This window comes from Apus apus, chromosome 1, assembly GCF_020740795.1.
Source record: "Apus apus isolate bApuApu2 chromosome 1, bApuApu2.pri.cur, whole genome shotgun sequence".
NCBI classification, from domain to species: domain Eukaryota; kingdom Metazoa; phylum Chordata; class Aves; order Apodiformes; family Apodidae; genus Apus; species Apus apus.
Window position 1 is genome coordinate 30,373,711 of NC_067282.1, and position 21,957 is coordinate 30,395,667.

General features: G+C 37.3%; 1 protein-coding gene across 1 annotated transcript in view; it reads right to left on the reverse strand.

Moving 5' to 3' along the window:
- The window catches only part of GTF2F2 (general transcription factor IIF subunit 2), a 92,252-nt gene that overhangs the window by 63,827 nt on the left and 6,468 nt on the right, over nt 1-21,957 (reverse strand). Inside the window, exons 2-5 of the mRNA XM_051639324.1 lie at nt 21,306-21,379; nt 20,822-20,840; nt 19,320-19,464; nt 11,312-11,350 (exon numbers count right to left, since the gene is read on the reverse strand). Of these exons, the coding sequence (XP_051495284.1) occupies nt 11,312-11,350; nt 19,320-19,464; nt 20,822-20,840; nt 21,306-21,379 (277 nt within the window). The remainder of the gene's footprint in view (nt 1-11,311; nt 11,351-19,319; nt 19,465-20,821; nt 20,841-21,305; nt 21,380-21,957) is intronic.

Consider the following 21,957-nt stretch of genomic DNA (forward strand, 5'->3'; position numbering starts at 1 on the left):
ATTAACTATCTACAAAACACAAAAGATATCTAGAAAAATACAATTCTTCACATGCTTCTTTTACACTTCTAGGCCATCCCAGCTAGAACTCCATCACTTGTGTCAACTTCCCTCCTTTCCCCCCATCAAGTTATTTTCAAATTGGTATCTTCAAAAAATCCTCATTAACTACTTATCTCGTACACACAAGAATCTCTAGGAAACCTGTGAAAAGTAAATGTGAAAGCTACCCTAAAAGAAACACAAAATCCTGCTGATCTTCTAGGACAAAAAATAGAAAAACCATCACACAGAACAATTCTATGAAAAGTCCTTTGTGTTCACAGTTCTCTACATGAGCAATAAAAAGTGACAAGACAATCAAACAAAGCTTCATAACTAACCTACAAGTTTTAAAGAAGCACATTCTCAGTGCTGTCAAATACACAGCCTGTATAAGCACAATGTCTGGAGGAGGCTGTTGCTCCTAGGATGTCAAATCATCCATTTTCACTGAAATGCTTTTGGTTATAACCTTCACTTGTAATGGGATGTTGATTGAGATTCTCGATGTCATTGCAGTTGAAAAGAAAAAATAAAAATAGTAAAAAACAAGTTGGATTTCATACAATTAATGCACTTCTATGTTAATTGAAATAGATCGTGGTTGCTTGTGTTCCAGTTGGGTTCTTAGGATGCTCAATATCAAGAAAACATCAGGACTTTATCAGAACGCAGTATCAGTTTTTCATCATAATATGACTTTACTCGTGAAAAAGCAGTAGAGCATGTGATCCTTCTGCATTTATTACAGAAAATACTCCTGGAGTATAAGCTATTTGTAAGCTGGTAATCACAGATAAAATTCAAAACGTATTTAATACCTTGAGATTAGTTTACAGCTATTCTTAACAGGTTTATCGGAAAGTTTTTATTTGTCAGGCCTTTGGTTCAGAGTACCTACTTCCCTCTTAATCCATATAAAAGAAAGAGCACTTTAAAAGCCTTTTTAAAGTAATAAATGTACATCTCTAACCATTAATAAAAATATTATTTTTTTAATATTTAAAGCCCAATGATTCATTACATTGACCACTTTTCACTGCATTTTTTTTTATTTCTGCATAAATAACTGACATCTATGGCATATATGTAATCTGCTGTAATGCTAACTTCTTTTCTTCTTTTCCCATTTTCATGAGCACTCAGGTGTTTCTACAAGTGCCAGGGTTTGAAATTTTTACATGACATCACTGATGGAAGACACAGCCCTCAGCTGTTTGATACACATACCAGAAACAGAAGAAAGATGGTGGTAACAAAATAATTATCTTCCCTGTTCACATTAAACAAATCCACAGCTACATTGAACCCCATCATATCAGCTAAAATCAAAACGCTTCCAACTAGTTATGAGTGATTTCTCAAACCGGGGTGAGTGATGTGTGGAAAGCAAGACTCTACAACCTGTTAGGGTTATAAAGTAGGTATGTTTATTGAGTGCTGGATGCGTGGGTGAGTGTCTTGCTTTGGTATATGGACAAAATGCCCACATAAAACTTCTATACTGTGCATAATGTTTCCTCTTACTCCGTAAGTATATTCAATATAACATAAATATATTTTGCATGCATCTAGTCCCTCAGGTAGGCGTTTGTGTTCCACCACTGTAGGCTGTGCCAGAAAAGGTATTAGTTACCTTCTACGTCTCTTTCTTTAAAGTTAGGAATTGCATATTTAATACTACTATGACAATGAGAAAGCTGCAAAATCAAGCACTAAAGTTAGAAATACTAGAAGTTGTTCCAACAACATTTCTTTGAATACGACGTCCAAAGTATTTCTATTTATCTTTCTCTCATTAAGAATTGAATCACAATGAACTTATTGGAAAAGTATCAGAAGAACAGCCATTTCTGTAATTCCTCTGATGATCTAAAGTTGCTTAGGTAGAAGTAAAAAGCAACTTCCTTGCTCTTCCCTAAGGAGGCATTTAACCTGCTCCCAAACAGGTCAGCTCTTCTTGCCTCCCTGCCCATTTTCTGGAGTGAGAAAAAGGGCCACCAAGCAGGCAATTCAGAAGTGACAAAGGGAGCTGAAGGCAGGATTGATCTCCTTACATTGAATAAAAGAGTATCCCTGTCCCTATGAGTTCCCTAAATGACTCCTCATGAAAAAACAGTGCCAAACTGACCAAAATACCCATTGTATTCCTTTATCCCACACTTGTATGCCCATCTTTTCTATTGGTGGAGAAGAGAGTGGCTCTTTTATCACACTTGGCAGTAACTGGCATAGTTATCACCTATTTGGTTTTTTTCTACATAAGGACAAAACATAAGAGTGGCTGCACTATGTCAGACAAAGGCCTATCCAGCCTAGTGTTCCCTGGTAACAGTGAACTGTTTCCATCCCTTGATCCTTCACATTCCCTTCTCTGGAGGTGTTCAAGGCCAAGTTGGACAGAGCTTGGAGCAACCTGGTCTAGTGGGAGGTGCTCCTGCCCATGGCAGGGGGGTTGGAACAAGATCATATTTTAAGGTCCCTTCCAATTCCAACCATTCTGTGAGTCTATTATGCTCCCTTGAAGTATTCCCTCAGTCTCCAGCCACTTCCTGCCCAAGAGCCAGATGTGGTTTCCTGTAGGTAACCTTGATGCTGTCAAACACAAAGGCTTTGCAGCAAGGTTAAATTACAGCTCAAACTATGCACCTTCAGTACCTGCTCAGCCAGTAAACAGTGTTTCACAGGATCATAATTGTACTATTGACATTTTCAAACACTCATGTCTTATTTTTAATTGTATTTTTGCATTTGTAACTATTGAAACTGCGTAAGTGACAATTGGTCACATCTTTCCCAAAATAGTTAATATTTCTTTAGATCCTAAAGGAGGAAAAAATTATATCATCTTTTGTTGCCATCAGTGGCATTGTTATTTTCACTTCTTACTTTAAAGCATTACAAGGTTTCCCTTCACCTTAAGAACAGCTTAAGAAAATTTCTTCCTTCTCTCCCTATTACACAAGCAGAATAAGAGCAGGCAACAAATATTACAATTTAATAATGGCAGCTCCTTATCCCTAAATTTATTTACGTAGAAGGGTCACGTTACCTAATCCTGATGACTAATGAATCAGGATGGGAGATGAAGAGGACAAGTAAACTTGGGTCTATGACAAAATAAATATTATTTTGTTAGGCTAGACTTATTTCATCTTATCTAGAAAACTATTGCCTAACCCTAATTTTGTCTCCTGTCCTGCAATGCGGAGCAGAATTCTTAGACTGACAGGAAAGTGACTACTACTTAAAAGAATAAAAGCATTTTCATTTGGTGAGATAGGCTCACGTAATTTACTAGGTAAAAAAAAAAAGCAATTCATAAAGTACAAGAAATTTAAGATCAGAAAATTAAGATAATGTTTTTTAATTACTTTTGAAACAGACATTCTGTAAGTCCCATGTACCAGTATATCACACAGAACACTGTCTCAGAGCACTGCCTCTATAAATCATCACTCACAATAACATGTCAGAAAACGAGAAGTACGGCAAGGACTGGGGAAGGTAGGAGGGAGATGTATGATGACCCCTGAGGAAAGCAGATGAGTAAGCAGTCAGAAAAAGAAAGTGCAGTTGCCTTTCTTTCTGAAAGAAATTGCATAATATCTTGTAGAACTAAATAGTTTATTTATTTTCCTCAAAATGTGTGTAGTAGGAGTACCACACACAGCTAAAGTAAGTCTTCCAAAAAGCTGGTTCTGCCTGCACTGGTAACAGTTTAACATCATTACCATTATCATTTAACACCATGCTTGTTCATTTTAAGCTTCAGAAAAGAATACTGCTCTGCCAGTTCAAAAACAAAACTGTTCACAAAGCTGGTACAGTAATTATAGCTGTAAACAGCAGCTACTCATTTAAAATACTATTAGTACTTTCAAGTTCAACATGTTAAGTTTCAAAAAATAGTTACAAGAGGACTGTGAGAAATGGAGCCATTCTGAAGGTCTGTAAACATCTGATAATGCTAAAAATGACTACAGTATTCTCTTGTTTACCGGTGTGGCTTTGGGGGACATAAATTTGGTTTATAGACAGTTCATGAAACCCAGCACCTTTCTGGACATTAGAGGGAGATTCCACTAGTTCTAGCCCTAGCACTAATTTCAGTTACCTGAACAACTAGACTATGTTTTTCCAGGATACATCTTTTTTGCCTTTGACACCACCTCACTCCAAGCTTTCAACAGCAGCTTTATTTCAGGTATGGAAAGCCTGGCCAAAAGAAGGTGGCAGGTTTTCTTGTTCACTTCTGCTGAAGGGAGGTTTGGCATCCCATGTAAGAGGGTGGCACTTCATCAGTCACAGGAGCACACCAAGGAGATGACAATTTAGATTTAAAAGTCCAAGGCTGCTTGCTAGGGAAATGCCCCAGGAAGATAAGGATCCAAGGGGCATTCTAGAGCCACGGGCCTGATGTTCAGGGAAGACTGCAGTGCTGGACTTCCCAAGGAGTGACTATCACACAAGGGCCTTGGCTTTATGGAAGAAGGCAGATGCCCACACAGTGCAATGCTGAGGTTGTACAACACAAGTAATGTCTAATTATCCTGAAATTACTAAATTAAAAATAAATAAATAAAATCTCTATATACAAATTTCTGTTTTGGCTTTTCCTATGTAAGGTTTTAGAAAGGCAATTTTCTTTCTTGCAGCAGTAGTCAGAAGATTTAACTTTTTAAAAAATGTGTTAATAGAAAACCTCAAGCTACAAATCTAGTGCTGCAGCCCCACAGAAAGCTGCTTGTTATCTCAAAGGAGGTTCTGGATTTTGTACCATAGCAAACAGCTGAAGAGAAATAAAGAACAGGTCAGAGGTGGGTCCAGACTCTCTCAATTAGGAAGAAAAAAATTAAGTAAACAAACTAGCAATGAACAGTCTAAGCATCAAATAACGTAAACAGAACAAGCAACTGTAACACCAAACCCAGTAATTTATTGCCTCTCTACTACTTAAATAAAGCCCTTGGCAAGTATTAGGGATAAAGCAGTACATTTTCTCAATGCTGAAACTGGTAATCTCAGAGGAGACAAATTAAAGGTCCTGCAAGTCAGGCTGATAAGAATCAGCTAAACAGAGAAAAAGCTACTCTCAGGTTAGGAGTCTTATCAGTACTAACTTTACCTAAGACCTGCAGCATTGCCAGGTCTTGTGTTATCTGCAACACATTTTCTAAACTGAACAGAAAAGAATCTTCTTTCCAACAGGGCAGAAATCTAACACCAAGGCTATTTTATGTCTTCTCATATGATGATAAACGTCTACTGCTGTAAGACTTTTCTGCCACACACAGATGATGATTTCAGGGTTTCCCTACAGAGTACAGTGCAGAAATCCCTAGGACAACCTGCATGAGGAAGACAATACTCAGTAGCACAGCTCCATGCCACTCCTGCTCCTGTATCACCACAGCTGTTGGCAAAATGCTGGGGCTGGAAAAACCCTACAGCTGAAGAAGAGCACCAAATGAGCTCTGCTAAGACTGTTTCTAGACTCAAGCACACAAAAAGCTTAGGTCCTGCTGCAGCCCCCAGTGCTCTCACAGCTGCAGTTAGCAAAGGCAGAGGTAACACACAACCTTAGAGGAGCTGCTCTTGCCTTTGTTGCCTTCCCCCTTAAGTTATTTCCATGGTTAAAACCAAGAAACTTCAATTATCCCTAACAGAAACTGTGTAACAGCAATACAGAACTGGAAAAAAACATTCCCCCGCCCCCAAGAACCAGAGCCTGAGAGTAACAGTACTGGAGCAGGTGAGAGCTCTGCTTTGCTCAGCATCATGACTGCAGCAAAGTGGCCAAAAGCAAATATCCATGAAGAAGTGTAAGGGCAAAGCACACATGTATGACTCTCCTACTGGGTATGCATCCCAGTGTCTACCAGGCTTTTGTGGCTTGAGGTCTCTTAAATCAGATGTCTTCAATCTTAGTACCCTTTGGTGATTTTTCTTTCACATACCTCTTTGGTCTCCTCTAAGGTCAAGTAAGCCTTTAGCAAATACCACCTTCACATCCCCATCTTCTGGCAAGGAATTCAATAGCTCAATTACACTCTGAGTGTAGAACAACTCTTTTTATTTACTTTGAAACTGCCTCCTGCTAGCTTTACATCTGCTACACACTAGTCTTGTACTGGCCAAGGCGGCAAGCATTTGATCTCTCTCTGTCCATTTCATCCATCATTCAAGGTTCTAATTTGCAATACTGCAGAGGTCTGAACCCATCAAATGTGATTGTGCTGGTGGGTGGGTGAACTGCAATAATCAGCAAAATGCCTCACAGAAGACAAACACAATTTGTGGGGTCATCATCTGTGATGCCAGGCACAGCTGAAATTCCTGGAATTTCCCTAGAGTCAGAAAGGCAGACCAAGAACTCTGATGTGAGCCAAAACTATGCTTTTGCTTAGTGCAATACTTGGACAAGGTGGATGGGGACATTGCTGAAGGACAGAGCAGGCTTGTTGGACTAGCTCCCACTGCTTGTATTGGGTTCTGTTCTCAGGATAGAAACTGCATGACAATAAATACATCAGTGCTGCTCAGGCAAACATAAATACTATAATATTCATACAGTATACAAAAATAAATAACCTTGATGACACTAACGTAAATTATGCAAATTCTTAAAAAAACCAACCCCAATGAGGGTTGACCTACATTAAATCCATGTCCTTTTTGCTGGCCTTCCCCGATTCACCACAGTTTTTATTATAACCCGTATGATAGATTTTGACTACATAAGCCTTAAAGAAGAAATTGTTGCTTCTTTTATGTTTCAACAGCTACAAATGGAGTCTCATTACTGATTATGGCCCCCAGAAGCTCATATTTTAAGTTTTGTTGCATTTATCTGCCAACAAAAACAGTTATATTTTCAAAACAAAACTGTTTCTGTGGCTTGAAAATGGCAGATTCCATAACTAAGTTATCTTCAGGACCGAGTTTTGAGCTACTATTTAAAATAAGAATTAGTTTTATTATTCCTGATGGTAGTTCTTCAGATAGAATTTCACTTTTGAGTATAATTAACATACATTAACTGCTTAAAAGTGCATAAAATCAAATGTGCATATAGCAGCTTTATACAGGCCTGGTTCACAATGTAAGAACTCTGTGCCTTTAACAAAAAATTGCTGATTTTACTGCATGCAGCTCAGTGTTTATCGAAGTGCTTACACTGAATTTCAAATATTCCAACACATGTCTAATCAATGTCTGCATTTTTTATTGCAACATCATAAAATGAAGTGTCATCTATAGACAATTCAAGTGCTGAATATTTGTGTCTGCAGTCAGATAAACATTCAGTTTGCAAAATTTTAATATTAGCTTCACACTAAGTTGTCTGCAGTAGCTCAGGTAATTTATTCCTTTTACCTAAAGGCAAAACAGAGATGGTCCCAATGGTACCTCTCCCTTCACTGGAAGGCATTTGCATTACTCACTGGCAGGTTTAGGGAAAAGAGATGACTAACACCTTGTCCTAAAGCATTTTCAGTATTAAAAACTACTATTTCCTAAAGTTTAACGTAAGTTTAACATCAAAGACTTTAACAGATGACATTTGGATACAACAGGAGCTCAAGTGGCTTGAAGTAGGTTCAGGAATGTCAATTAGCAGGTGGCACATTAACACTCCTTGATGTACACCTTCTTAAAGAAAAAGGTGCACCTCTCGTTTATGTGCAGAGCTGATACACCTCCCCTACCCCTCCAAAAAAAAAAAAAAAAAAGCAGCAATACTATGCTTTCAAAACTACGTTCTCAAAGCTTAGGCAACATTATAATCAATTGCTGCCCATGCAACTTTAATTTAATGCACTTCCACATGGACAGTACCTAATTACATTTGCTCTTAGATGAGTGCATTTCTTTGCCATACCATTCTTAATAGACTACTCAGGCTCAAGACAGCAGCTTCCAGGTATTGTTATGAGGGGCTGGTCACACTTTAACTGTCAAAAATGTTTGGGTTTCACAACTTCTGTAACCACAACAGCACTTACAAAGTAGGGGCACGCAAAGCCATAAGCAAACAGGAGCTACATACACAAATTTGGGTTTAAATCACTTGCTCAGCATTGTATAGGATCAAGAAGAGCCAATTCTCATTTCTCTTTTCCTCCAGCTGAGTTTGTAACTTGTAACACACCTTTTACATTTAACAGAAATCTGCCTTCAGACTCTATACAACATTGGTTGAATCCCTCAGCACTGTTTATCTCATGCAATAATCAAATAGGATTTCTGTATGGAAAAAGTGATCTAAACTTATCAAACTGCATATATCAAACTCAAATTTAGTTTAAATAAACTTGTTTCAGGTATGCCTTAATTCCTGAACATTTTTTTACTGTAATCATAGCATCATTCCAGATACTATAAATCATAAAAGTTTACATGGACTCAAAAACCAGCAGGGATACTTAACAGAAGGAAAATCCATGGAGGGCTTCTTAAAGAAAACACCATCACACCAGGGTCTGGATCTCTGAGCTGCAGATCATTAAAGGCTGTAAGATGTATTTTGGGGAGGTGCTTCTGTGTTATTCTTATACTCTTCTCAAGGCATCTGCAATTGGCCACCACTGAGGACAGGATACCAGCTATATACATGATCTTTGGTCTGACCAAACAACACCACGTTGTTGCTCTCCAAAAGATATCTGGCAGAGTGACAACACTGGTAACATCTTGTCTTTTTGGTAAGTGGTTTACAACCAGCCCAACAATAAATGTGATTAAAAATGTCTTATATAATCCTCATGACTTAGGACATATGAAATTATGAAGATGTAAACATGTGAGGGAGCTTTTTAAGGCTGTAAGTCAAAGGATTTCTGAATGTTGTCTCATTCATTTCCTTTACTTACTTTCAACTACAAATAAGGCTTGCATACTTTTGTTACCATAATGTCTAAAAGCAGTAATTAGTGCCTTGTTGTGCTGCATAAGTACATAGAAGACATCATCATTGCCTCAAAAGTACTTTTTGTAGGCCAGAATAAAGTAGACCAACAGAAAAAAGAAGCACTCAGTAACCTGAACAACTACTTAAGATGTAGTTTGAAAAAGGTCATTCAAGTTTCAGGATGATTTTGAGGAAAAAAGTGAGTCAGCAAATAAGCACAACTGAGGGCTGAGAGTCCCCTTTTAAGTGCCTCAGTGTTACTAACTACCATAACTCAGAAACAGAATCCATAACCAGCTTGAGTCCATCAAATGACACATCCTGTCAGCATATTTAAACAAGTCACAGCTCATTCATTCTTCTAACTGAAGACCAAAATCAAACAACTAAACATGCAGCCATCTTACACAACATTCACAGAACAAGGAGGATACACCAGGAGTCAAGAGCTGACAATTTAATAACTCAAATGCAAACCAAAACAGAATAAACCCCAAAAGCCAAGCAAAACCAAGGTTGCACTCCTACAAATAAAGAACACTGGAGAAACTGACTGCAAGTATCGAAACCTGCATTCATTTTAGCAGTTAAACTCTCAAGATATGCTGTACAGATGACATCCCACAGCAGTGAGTCTCAGTTTTCAAGTGGTATAAAATACTAATCTCAAGAAAGTAGCGGCTCGTAACCTTAAAACTGCACCAGAATTAACATATAATCAGAGTGAACAGGTTTTAACAAGTAACAGAGAAAACCTTCAAGCTACAAAGCACATCTTGGATTCAGCACAAGTCTACAGACTATAACATTTCTAACACCAACCAGTCTTTTGACATGCTTAAGCCAGGGTAATACAAAGAGAGGCAGTATTACGCAGAATTCTCTTCCACAAAAAACAAACCTCAAACCCTAGTCCTAGCCAAGTGCAAAGTATACACTTTAGACAACATTTGATGCCAAAATGTAATTCAAATGAAAGTCAAATGTTAGAAAAACAGACATCTCCATGTTAAAAGTGTCAAAAAAAAAATTATCTCAAGAATAAATTTTGAAAACCCACTAGCATTAGTCTTGTATTTAGGAAATGCTTTTTAAAAAGGCAGGGTTGTGCGACTCCAATCCATCTCATATCTCTGCCATTACCACTTAGGAGTGCCAGCCCAGTCCCAGTCCTATTTAATCTGTGTGCAGCAGAGGTAATCCTTTTGCTAACAAGACTGAGATTTGTCTGTATATTTTGCATTAGCTGTGTCTAATTTCCCAGGTTCACAGGCTCCTGGTAACATTGGCACTTACTTGTGCTTGTATGTTAATGGCATTTTTCAAACTTCTCTTTATACAAGGAGAAAAGGGGATTTTTATTAAACACTACTTGACACTGTATGAGTTGCATGCTGTCATGTACCTATCTGGGAATTTCAGTAAGGTAAACATAAAAGCTTTAATGGAAGAGAAGGCAGCAGGCAGGAACACACAGCCTCAAGAGAGCTCTGCTTCAGCTGCTGAGGAACTGCACTCAAACACGCTTGTGTTAGAATAAGACTTTCTGGAATCGTCTCCTTCAGTGACTGCAAAGGAAGCCTGCACAAACTAGCTTTGATCTGAAATAAAATCTTTAGTCTATCAGGGTATCAGCCTTAGGATTCACTCTGATACAAGCATGTTGCCTGTTTCACAAAAAAATACTAATCAAAGGGCAGTACTTTTATTTACTACTCTGAACTGTGTAAAAACCCCACACTTTGACTATAGCAACTGCAGTTTGAGAAGCACCCTTAGAATATTAAACTGTATTTAAGAACATAATTGGATTAATATGTAACAGGTATGTAACACCAGTGAACTAGACATTTTTTACTCATTCAAAATAATTTATAAATCTTTCACATGAAAGAATTTTTCATTAGAAAAACTTATGAAAGGACAAGACTAGAACACTATTTTTCCGATTGCTTAGTGTATGCAATTCAAATAAAATAACAAAAGATTTCGAAATCTGCTACAAACTCTCCAATCAAGAGGAAAGAATGCCAACTAAAAGACAGACAATGAACCTAAAAAAAAATTGAGACATTTTTTAAAAACCTTCAAAATAACATTCAAAAGATTACATTTCTAAAACTCCCCCCCCATAACTTCCCCCATTTTATTAAAATAAAAACTATTAATAATTTATGGTTTTGTAGCAGCAGTTTATGAAGTTATTTTTTAATACTCTACCATAGAAATCTAATTAAAAACCCTCTTTTTTTGTTGCTTTTTTATCTCCAATAGCTGATTTCTTGAAAAGTAAAACTGAAATGTTGCAGTCAGAAGTAATTTCATAAGTGTTTCAAGGAAAGTGTTCACACTCACCAGTGCTGCTGGTGTCAGATTTTTCTTCTGGTTGGCTTTCTGGAAAAAAAAAAAAAAAAAAAAAATTAACAAAGAAATGCAATGTTTCTGCGTTGATTATTTGAAGTTACATCTAAAAAGTGGGTTGCAAAGCAAAGAATGATAAATTATGAAAAAAAATCACAATCACTGGGTTTGATTAATGTTTATACTTACTTTAGACTTATTTTCTGAAGAATGACTTGCCACAGAGAGCAACAAAAAACATCTCCTCTAGTGCCCAAATTTAATTTAAATGAGAGAACTCCATTACATTTCTAATTGAGCTCTGCAGGCATGAAGTTTCACATCTATACAAAACCAGCAGTAGTATTGTACTTAAGCAATTAATAGTTTCCATGTATCTCACTGCTCACTTTAAACAAATTAATATTATTTTTGTATATTTAAAAAAATTAAGTTCTGCAGAAGAATGCCCTTAATTGGCATTAGGCAAATTTTTGAATTCTGTCAACCTCTTCTCTACCCTTTCTGCATATCACGCAGGGATTTATTTCTTCAGTCTTCTCCCTTTCTGATCACTGACTCTCAAATGGTGCTACAGCTCAACTCATTACGTACCAAAAACCAGACATAATCAGAAATGTCTCCTGTTCCACAGAGCATAGAAACAAAGCATGTATGGAGGACAAACCTAGACACAAGTGTTGCAAAGTGATCAAAAAATGATCACTCAAGTGAACTGGCAGAGTCAGACTCATAAACAGCTTTCGACATGAAATTCCAACCCAGCACTGTAAGAGATGGCAGCCAGTGGATGTATTCTGGTAATCAGAGTTCTAACACATAACCAAGTCCTATGAAATGAAACCCCTACATATATTTGTCAACTTGAAATTTTACTGCTCCTCCTATATTTTGTCTTTTTACACATCTTCTAAGGTAGAGAATAAAAAGAGTATTTTCATTTACATGGGATACAGTTAAAAATAGTAAAATACACTTGTCCCTAGCTTTCCACTCAAGAGGTGTCAAAGCTATCGTTACAGTTAATTTACTTGCAGGAGAGAGTGAATTACTGCTCTAACATGGACAGTAATTTTTGAGCTCAGTTAGTTTGAGAATTTTTGCCAGCTACAGGCTGGGGTATTAGTAGAACTGAAAACACAAAATATTTTACAAAACCTTTTTTATGCCACTGATTCTTGCAGACTTTCACAGCTGATGGCCCTGCTTAGTCATGGAGATGGATGACAACCTGAGGACTAATGCAAATAGAAGTAGTATCTCACAGATCCTTCTTTCTTTACTGGTGACTGTCATTACTCTTAGCAGCTGAAGGTATGTGCTTTCTCACTAAGAAAACATTATTATATGGCTTCTTCCCACCACGAGCATTTACAAATCAAGTTAAGATCCCTGCCAACTTTCCGATATACATGCAGGACAGCCTGTTTGCAAAAAAACATGTATTTTCTCACTGACCTTTTCTGTATATATTTAGGATATTACAATACAATGTTACTACCCAATGATACATCAGTCGTAACTTATTTAAGGAACCATTCAGTATTCACACAAGCAGCAAAGAGGATGTAATTAAGAATGTACAAACATCCTAAGATATCAACCCCTGCCTGGACTGAGATGTAAGGAGCAGATGGATTTACAGCTGTTTCTTTTTAACTCTGTTTCAATGGAAAGACTAGCTAACTAGCCAAACTGCTGCATAAGACGCTACACTAAAAAATTGTTAATGGCATCTCTGATTCAAGCAACAATAAACATGTATCATGTCTACAGGGAGTGTGTGTGTTTGCTTCTACGCAGCAACAGAATCTTCCCTCAACAGCAGAGACAAACCTTGCAAAAAGTGGAGGGTTTTCCACATCATTTGACTTTTTTTTCTTCTTATGTCACAAGGCTCTGTTTCAAAAATCTTCTCAGTACTAATATAATGAAGAGGGTAAAGTTGTATTATGCCTACTTAATAAACTTTATCAGTGCAGACTACAGATGATCAGCCTCCTTCACAACATGTAAGATCCATAGATAAACGTCAACAGGTTGGGTTGTTTGGTTTTGTTGTTTTTTTTTCAGGGAGGCAGGTCAGGGGGGTTGGTTTTTTTTACACATACACCAGTGACACTTAAAAAAACCCAAGAAGTTTAAAACCACTGAAGTAGGCAGAAAGCCAATCCTATTCCCGTCTCACTGAGCCCACTCGAAGATCCCACATATTTTGTGCATTATATCCTTAGTTGTTTAAAATTGTGCAGGAATTAACAGTCTAGAATTTTAAAAACAAAAATGAAAAAAAATAATAATAATTAGGAGCCTACCCCATCAACCACCTGAACCCACTTTACAGTGTGTTAATCATTGCAACACTTGCATAAAGTAAGTAAATAAATGTAATTTCTATTTTTTAGAGATGGAAAAGAGAGATGACATAAGCAGTCACAGTTGTTTTCTAAATGGAGTGTATGTCACAATAATACATATGAAATCTTGATTCATCAAAGTGCTGTCTGTTCTGATCATGGGTTGCATCTTCTTTATGATCCTCCCAAAAATTTGGAAATTTGTATAAATGCCAGAGATCTGAAAGGTTGCTGTTGCTTCTGTTTCTTTTGATCATGATGCTGATTATAGGTTCTTCTCTTTTGCTAATAGCAGTCCATAAAAGACTGAAGTACATAAAGGAAAAAAGAAGCATTAAGGAAGACCCCAAGACATTCTGGAGACTGGAATGTGTGGTTAAGTGACAGCACGAACAAATAGAGATGACTGGAAAATCCTCTTAAAGTAAACAGGTCTATGTCAGAACTCCTCAGCAGGCAAGAGCTAAGATGGCAGAAAGATGAGGGAGGGTGTTCGTTTCCTAAATAAGAGCTTGATGAAAAATTGAACAAGTCAAACATTCATCTAATGAGATTAGAAGTTGTATCACAAGGCACCAAGACCCTGAGCTCTATATATTTAACTGGAAACAATTACATGTAGTTATAGGAGTAACTGCTTTAATAAAAGAAATAAATGTCTTTCCAGGGTTTTTATTAGTGTTTCCTCCCTTCACATTTCTTTAAATGGCTGGATACAGCTGATATTCCAAACTACAAATACACAAAATACAGGATATAAACCTCTGAATATTCATTTTCACTGGAATACAACCACACATTGAAAGTTAGATAGTAGGCACGATTCATGTACAAACTCAGAAGAGGTCCTTTCATATGAGAAGTTGTATAAAGGAAGAAAAACCCAACCCAAAACAAGGTGAAAATATTCAAAGGGTGTGGGGATAAAGGTGCTGTTCTAAGGTATATGGGCAGAGTTATGTGTATTATTGAACAGGAATTAAAAAAAAATACTGAATTTCACAAACTGAGATTCTGAAAGAAGACTGAGAAAAATTGAGAAGAATAAAATGTTAAAAGCCAGCAATCTTCTGTGAAGCATGAAACAGTGAAACAATCCATGCATGAATGCTGCTCAGAAACAAAAGGTCTGGCAGTCGCTCCATCAATGGAATTATCTAAACACTTTTTACTTTCAGTAAAAGGGAACAAGCATAAAGGAATTTAAAGTCACTAAAATAGACATTAAGACAGTCACATTTATGAAGGAGGAGTTGTGAAGATATATTCAAAATTTCAGTAAAATGAGTCATCTCACCCAACTTTACAGAAATATCTTATGCTTTCTTTGTGCCTACAATGTAAGATCTTCTCCACCCATCAGTCCTTTAAAGTTAGGAATGCAATTGCCTGCAAAGGTCTGTGTTTCCTCAAGTCACATTAGTAGATCATTTTTCCAAGAACTAGCTCAGTAAGAAACTTTCACCATTATCTATAACATAGCTGCATTTTTAATTTATGTTTAGAGCCAGCAGTCCTAAACTACCTGCTGGCATAAAAATTAAGAAACAGGCAATTAAAGCAGTAAGGGAATTAATTTACAATCACAATCAGAAAAGTCTGCTGATAAATGTTTAACAAAAGCATGTTCTCATTCCTTCAACCAAGAACGAAACTGTCAAATTATAGCACTTCCTTATGCCAGAGTGTCTGCCAGTAGGAAGATCAGAAAAAGAATTTTAACCAAACACACCCTATATCAAACCCATGACTTGCCCCTAGACAGTTCCTAGCTATACACACATAAGAAAAATTAATTTTTTTTCAATACAACACATTGAAATACATGCAAAATGCTCTTCTCTCCTCCCGCCCAAAAAATTACAGCTATGAGAGCCGGTGACAAAGATAAGATAAAATGACTGAAAGCACAAATAGCATTGTTGCATAGCAACTGTTGATGTACATATGGTGATGTTTATGGAACAGAATGTAGTTCATATTTAATGCAGAAATAATACTGAAACCAGCCCAGACAGCAAGACACAACTGTGCTTTGGATCCCTCTGCAGTCACACAGAAGCCGCACCTCATGCTAGCTTTGCTAAAGTGATGTTCAGGAACAGCACCACAGGTCTTAGTGATCTGCCCAGCTACGAAGACAACACAATGTCTCACATGTGCCAACAGCCTTGCAAGGGTAGGGAGGTATTCTGCAACTTTCAGAGCACGTTGGACTACTCTGTATTATTCATGACAGCTATTTCAAACTACAGAAATAAAAGAAACAGGAGAAACCCCCGTGTTAGCCAAATAAAAGTGCACCATGTATGAATGCCAGCATAGACCAGATTTTTATTAGTGAGTGAAATGGGATACAATTTCTCCATCTTTGTATCAGCTTGGATCTAATACACCCACTGCAGAAGAACAAGGAACTGCAATTCATTAGACTTTATACATTAGAGTTTTACACTTTAGACTGCATAACAAACAGCATCTCAGAAGAGACCTATGCTGTCTATTAACTACTATGGAGCCACCAGAGATGAAGAGGTTTACAAGGTAAGAACCAAAGGATTAGAAGCAAGCTCAGTTAAAACAAAGCAAAAAACACCAAAAAAATCCTTTCAGAAGTCTAGAAAATACGTCATGCAGAAACTATTAAATTACTTGTCAAATTTGATTTCTTTTGCTTGGTCTGAACAACCTGACAAGTCAATATGAAGTGCTGAATTATCCAGAATACGTAAACTCCCTGCAGGATCTCCCAAGATCACACAGTATTCCAAGGCAACCTTGTTATTCCTCATTCACTTTGTGAAAGACCATCAAAAAGATCATTACTACAACATAAAGGATGCCAGGATTAGAGGACAATACACAGACTAGATCTTAGGTCTTTCAAACCCACAGCCAAAAAAGCTTCAGCTTTTACAAAGGAAATGCAACTGTTTTATGCCATTTGCTCATTTTTAGGTAAGTTCATTCCTCAATAATGTATTGACTGAGAACAACAGTGCATGAAAAACATTTTTAATCCATATTTCATTTGCATAATTCCTCCAGATGCAACATTAGCAATGCCTTCAGCAGTTCCACACCAGCTTAATCTTTGGCTTACGGTTCAAACTGGCTTATTGATTGTTACATGGTGCACTTGACAAAAGAAAAAGGAACAAGATCACCAATGCTTTTCACAAAAGCTATTTTAATTATAATTTGAAGACAAGTATTGGTCTGTGAACATAAGAATGAATTAGTTCCAATTTCATATGACTGTTTCTTACTGTGGATTGACTGTGCAAGCTTTTATTGAGTCTTTTTGCATGGCTGAGAAAATTACAATTTTTTTTACCTTGTGGACTTTCTGGCATCAAACAGTGTACTAGCCTGCCTTTCAGTTGGAATATCCATGTAGTTTTGCTCCACTTTTCTGACACCTGTTTTTACACTAACCATAATTCACTACAAAATTTCTTGAAATTGGCCGCGGCTCAAAACATCCTTCAGACGCACATTCCAACACAGAAGTGTGGCTGCAGGAACGTGGCGTCTGTAAGAAATCCTAATGGAATTGGGAATATTTGTGCCACAATCTTTACGACAACAGAAGAAAAAGTCATTCAAGAAAAGCACATTAAAGTCTATTTTTGATTGTACTGCCAAAGTCAGCTTTAACACAACAGAAACACATTTTCACCATTTTGCATTTGAGCAAGTTTTAAGAAAACCCAGGGACTTTGCTAACCTCAAGCAAAAATGATTTTGATAGGGTCTATGCTTATGCAGTGCTTCATTCCAATCATTTCTCACTTCACTAACACTCCTTTGCTCCTGATTAATATGCTAATTTCTACTCAATAGACCATGTCCTCAAATAACATTCCTTAGTTGCTAATGCAAAAATTTTAATTGATTAAATAAAAATTGGACAGCAAAGTACCTAAAGCTTTTGATATACTGGTATTACAGATGGTAAACCAGAAATATATGGGCATCTTTTAGCTATCACATTTGAATGATTTTCATTCTAATTGATGACAAATAGCCCAAATTCAAGTTAAGGATCTGCACTCACTAAGGTTTACATTACCATTACAGGCTTTTAAAGCAGTATTTTTAATAAAAAGGTGTCTTGGGAAGTAAAAACCCATAGGATTTGCAGCAAACATACAAAAATCACTGAATATATATTCTAAACACACCTTCACATCTGAAATCACTCTCTCTGTCAAGCATCCTGAGGTCGAGGCACAGAGAAACAAAAAAGGATGAGGTGCTACTAAAATGCTTACAACATTATTGAAAACTTGCTCCCTGTCTCTTTCGACATTTGCAATATATGGATTGTAAAACCCAGTATTTTAAAGTGTTGCAAGTCACATACATGAAAATACAATAGGGTTTAAGTGAAAACCCAATATCATGACTCCATTAGCTTCAGAAAAAGGGATAATAACTGAAAAGTGTCCAAGTTGTACTGTAAGAGCTTGTAATTAGTAACTCAATGTTCAGCCATTAAATCTTTAAATAGATTTTTAAAAGGAGGCGATCAAACTTACTAAGTATTCTAACCCTGTCCTATGATTTATGATTCTCCCTCATTTATTGATAAAGTATCACACTGCCATCACAACAATTGCCTGCCAGCCTACAAACATCAAAACATCAGAAGCTGGTTATGCTGTAGCTTCCTGCCCCACAGAAGGCAGAGGTATCAAAAAAGTATCACTGTTATGTGTTTCTGGGAACACCAAAACCTAAGTGCCTGAAACTGAAATACTTTCTGCAGACAAAGAGATATGCTCTGCAGACACCTGTTCTCTAACATCCAGGACATGACCATATAATCTCAGTGGAAAACCCTTCAGCACACAGGAGTTACATGCAAGACAGTCCGCTGAAGTTCTTGTGCAGTGTATCACAGAATCTCAGGGGTTGGAAGGGACCTCGAAAGATCATTTAGCCCAATCCCCCTGACAGAGCAGGATCACCTAGAGCACATCACACAGTGTAATGCTACCATGACCCTTAAGCATAACACACAGTTTAGGACATACGAACTTGAATACCCTAATCACTCCTATAGCTACTAAGCTGAACTTAAGGCAAGTCAAACAGCTGAAATCCAGTGAGAAAAATTATAACCTTACTGCTGCACTGTTGGTATTATGACCTTATTGAGCTTTAATACACTTAAACCATATATATACTTCAAGAAAATGTGGTGAATTGATGTGTTTATAGCTGAAATGGATCTGTTCAGCTGGACAGAGGAAGAAATAGCATTCTTATAACTCTATATTAACAACAGAGACCAATTCAAGGAGAAAAAGAGAAAATATTATTTGATCCCAAAACACACAAACATTTTTTCCAGTGAAAAATGTAAAGGGGAATACACAATGTACTGCACTCCATGCTCTCTCTGTTCTGGTCAGCAAACCCACAGTGGAAATGTACATGATAAACGTATGTGGAGAGCTCAAATTAACTCCTCAATCTTTCAAAGAAAAGAGAGAGACAAAAAGAGTGTAATGGTGTATGCAGATAACAACAAAACAGCCAAAATCTGACTTCTGAGTTTTCTGGCCTTTACAGCATCCAGTTTATTGACATCATGTATACTGGAATCATAACAAATAACTTAAATTTTAACTTACCTACTGCAGTTTCTGTGAACACTGTTAAGGTCTGTCCTCCCACACTTTGCAAAAGAAATGGATGTTCCCTTGGTGCACTGACTGAAGCAGGTTTTCCTCCAATATCACTGATGCTTGCAAGCTCTTCATTCAAAGTAAATGACACCTAACAGTCACAATTACCACAGTGTTATTAAACAGACTCAATTACACAGCTTTACAAGTGATGGGGAAACAAAAAGAGAGAAAACACAAGTAGTATAGTACATTTCCATATCTAAAACATAAAGAGTGGGCTAGAAGTCTTAACTATATTGACCTCTTGTTGAAGTAGAGAATTCAAAGTTTTCACGTACTTGATAAAATCTACTTATCTTTTAAAAAACTGTAAATTACTTCCTCTGGAAGTTGAGAGGACATTTTGATTTTACTTATTAAAATGTAAGGCATCATAGGTTTTCAGACATTGTTCAGTTTGAGTGCTTTAAAATGTTTCCCACAGTCAGCTGAGTTCCAGAATAAGTGCTCATGTACCACAAGTGTTCCTAGCCCACGGACTGCATGCAGCCCAGAAGAGGCTCAAATACTGCTCCTTTGCTAGGTTTACATTGTATGTCCAGTACGAGAGCTGAAGAGGTACTGGGGGGACTGGATAGCCAGAATCCCTAGCTGCAGGACACAGCAAGAAACCTGAATAGGGATATTTAGAGTCCCCCGGGAAGCCACCCATTCTCATGGGGTTCCTCACTGCTCGGCTCTACAGGGACTGCAGAACATGATATGTGGTTTTCATCAGTATCAAGATCTCGTTGTGGTGCTCACAAAATTAGGGAGGTTGGCTTGTACTCCAGCCCAGAATAGTTCAATCAAACACCCAAGCCTCCAGTAGAAGGCTCTCCACTTAATCTGGGCAAACTCCTTTTGGAGTACCAAATGCCAAAGGCATCTTGCCTCCCTGTCATTTTTCTGTCCAGTTTCTTCCAATTCATTGACAGAGCTATGTGGTATTTAAAGTAATTCTAACTAACTTCCCTTATCTCCTGTAAAAGACAGAGGAAGTTACTATCATTCACTGAGGCTGCTAATGAAAGCAGTTAGTGTCACATGCAGAAAAACCTTCAAGTTGCTTTATATTTAGTAGGACCAAATCCCAAAAATAAGACAGAATGCTTCCTGAAATTGCAACTCTCCATCTCCAGCTGCTTTTGCTTTGTTGTCATCCTCCCTAGTTCTCAGGCAGCCTTATGCAGTAACACATCTCCAAATGTTTAAAGAGAAGGCTGCTACTATGATCCCTGCTAACAGATGGGTAAACAAACTTAAGGAACAAAGAGACTTGATGGAAGTCTCACACTAAATCCATAGACAAAGCAAGAAGAATTCCCTCCTCCCCGTTCTGTGCTATGATGCTTCATTACAGGTATAGCAAAAGAAGCATGACATTAGGAACCAGCATGTTCTAAATAATGTTTAGAATTCAAAATATAACACATTCACAGTCTTTGCATTTAGTAATTACTTACTTCTGTTCTTCCTTGATTTCTGCAAAAGAAAATATTTAATGTTTTAGTTTCCATAATCTAATTCCACAAGTTTAGCTTCCCCAATTAAAAAAAAATATTCAAATTCTAGTTTTGTTACTCATCTTCACTACTGAGCTGCTCAAATTTTTTTATGCTGATGCCCAATAATAAATGGGAAAAGTCAGCAGGTGAGAACAGAAGCAACAAAATAGCAAGTAAGTTAAAGAGCATTCTCCAGTAAGATGTGCATATTTCTTGGGTTTAAGAACTCAAACATCATGTAATGGGATACAGCCACTCCCTAGTATAGTTTCATGTAATTTAAATTGATAACCACAAACAAGTACCTTGCAGGTTTCAGAGAAATATGCATGGTGTTTGCAAGAAACAGGATTATGTATCACAAGAGGTACAACATAATCAATGTTACGGCAGGTAACTTCTTCTAAGAATTGCAACCCACAGAGGTACAACAATGGCTTACTTGGCAATCCTTAGTTTTCCCACTTCACCCCTTCCTGAAGCTTTATTCCACTGTTGTGACAAGTATTTGGGGACCTAAAAAAAGAAGATACATTTCAATAAATGCAGATTTAAAAATTCTACACAAATTCTGTAGGTCTATATACTTTGAATGTATCACCCTGAACACTGTAAAACATAGTAAGATCTAAATACAGTAGACAATATATTCTATTAGGGAGATCTAAGAAAACAATGCAGCACAAAAATAAGGCAAAAGAGGTGCTGTGAAGGGAGGGCCTAGAATTTGGGAACCTCAGACACATTCAGCAGCAAACCATAGCCCTACTCCCACCAGATACCCACTTCTCTATACAGCAGAACTACTCTGTGCAGATCTGCCTTCCATCATTCATTCTTGCCCCTCCACTCCACAGAGAAAGGTCTTTGTGCAGCTGGTCAGTATGTAGGAAGAGCAAAGTGATGTGGCTGGGAGGTGTGGGGGATGTCTGTTCTTTAGCTGTGCCAATTTTATACTTAGCACATGAAACAACCAAAGCAGGTTTGCAAACCATTTCCCTGAACAACTGCACAAAAGAAAGGTCAGTGCAGAGACAGGAACAAGCAGCCCTGCTTAACCTGATACATGCAAGGAATGAAAGCTGTTCCAGTGA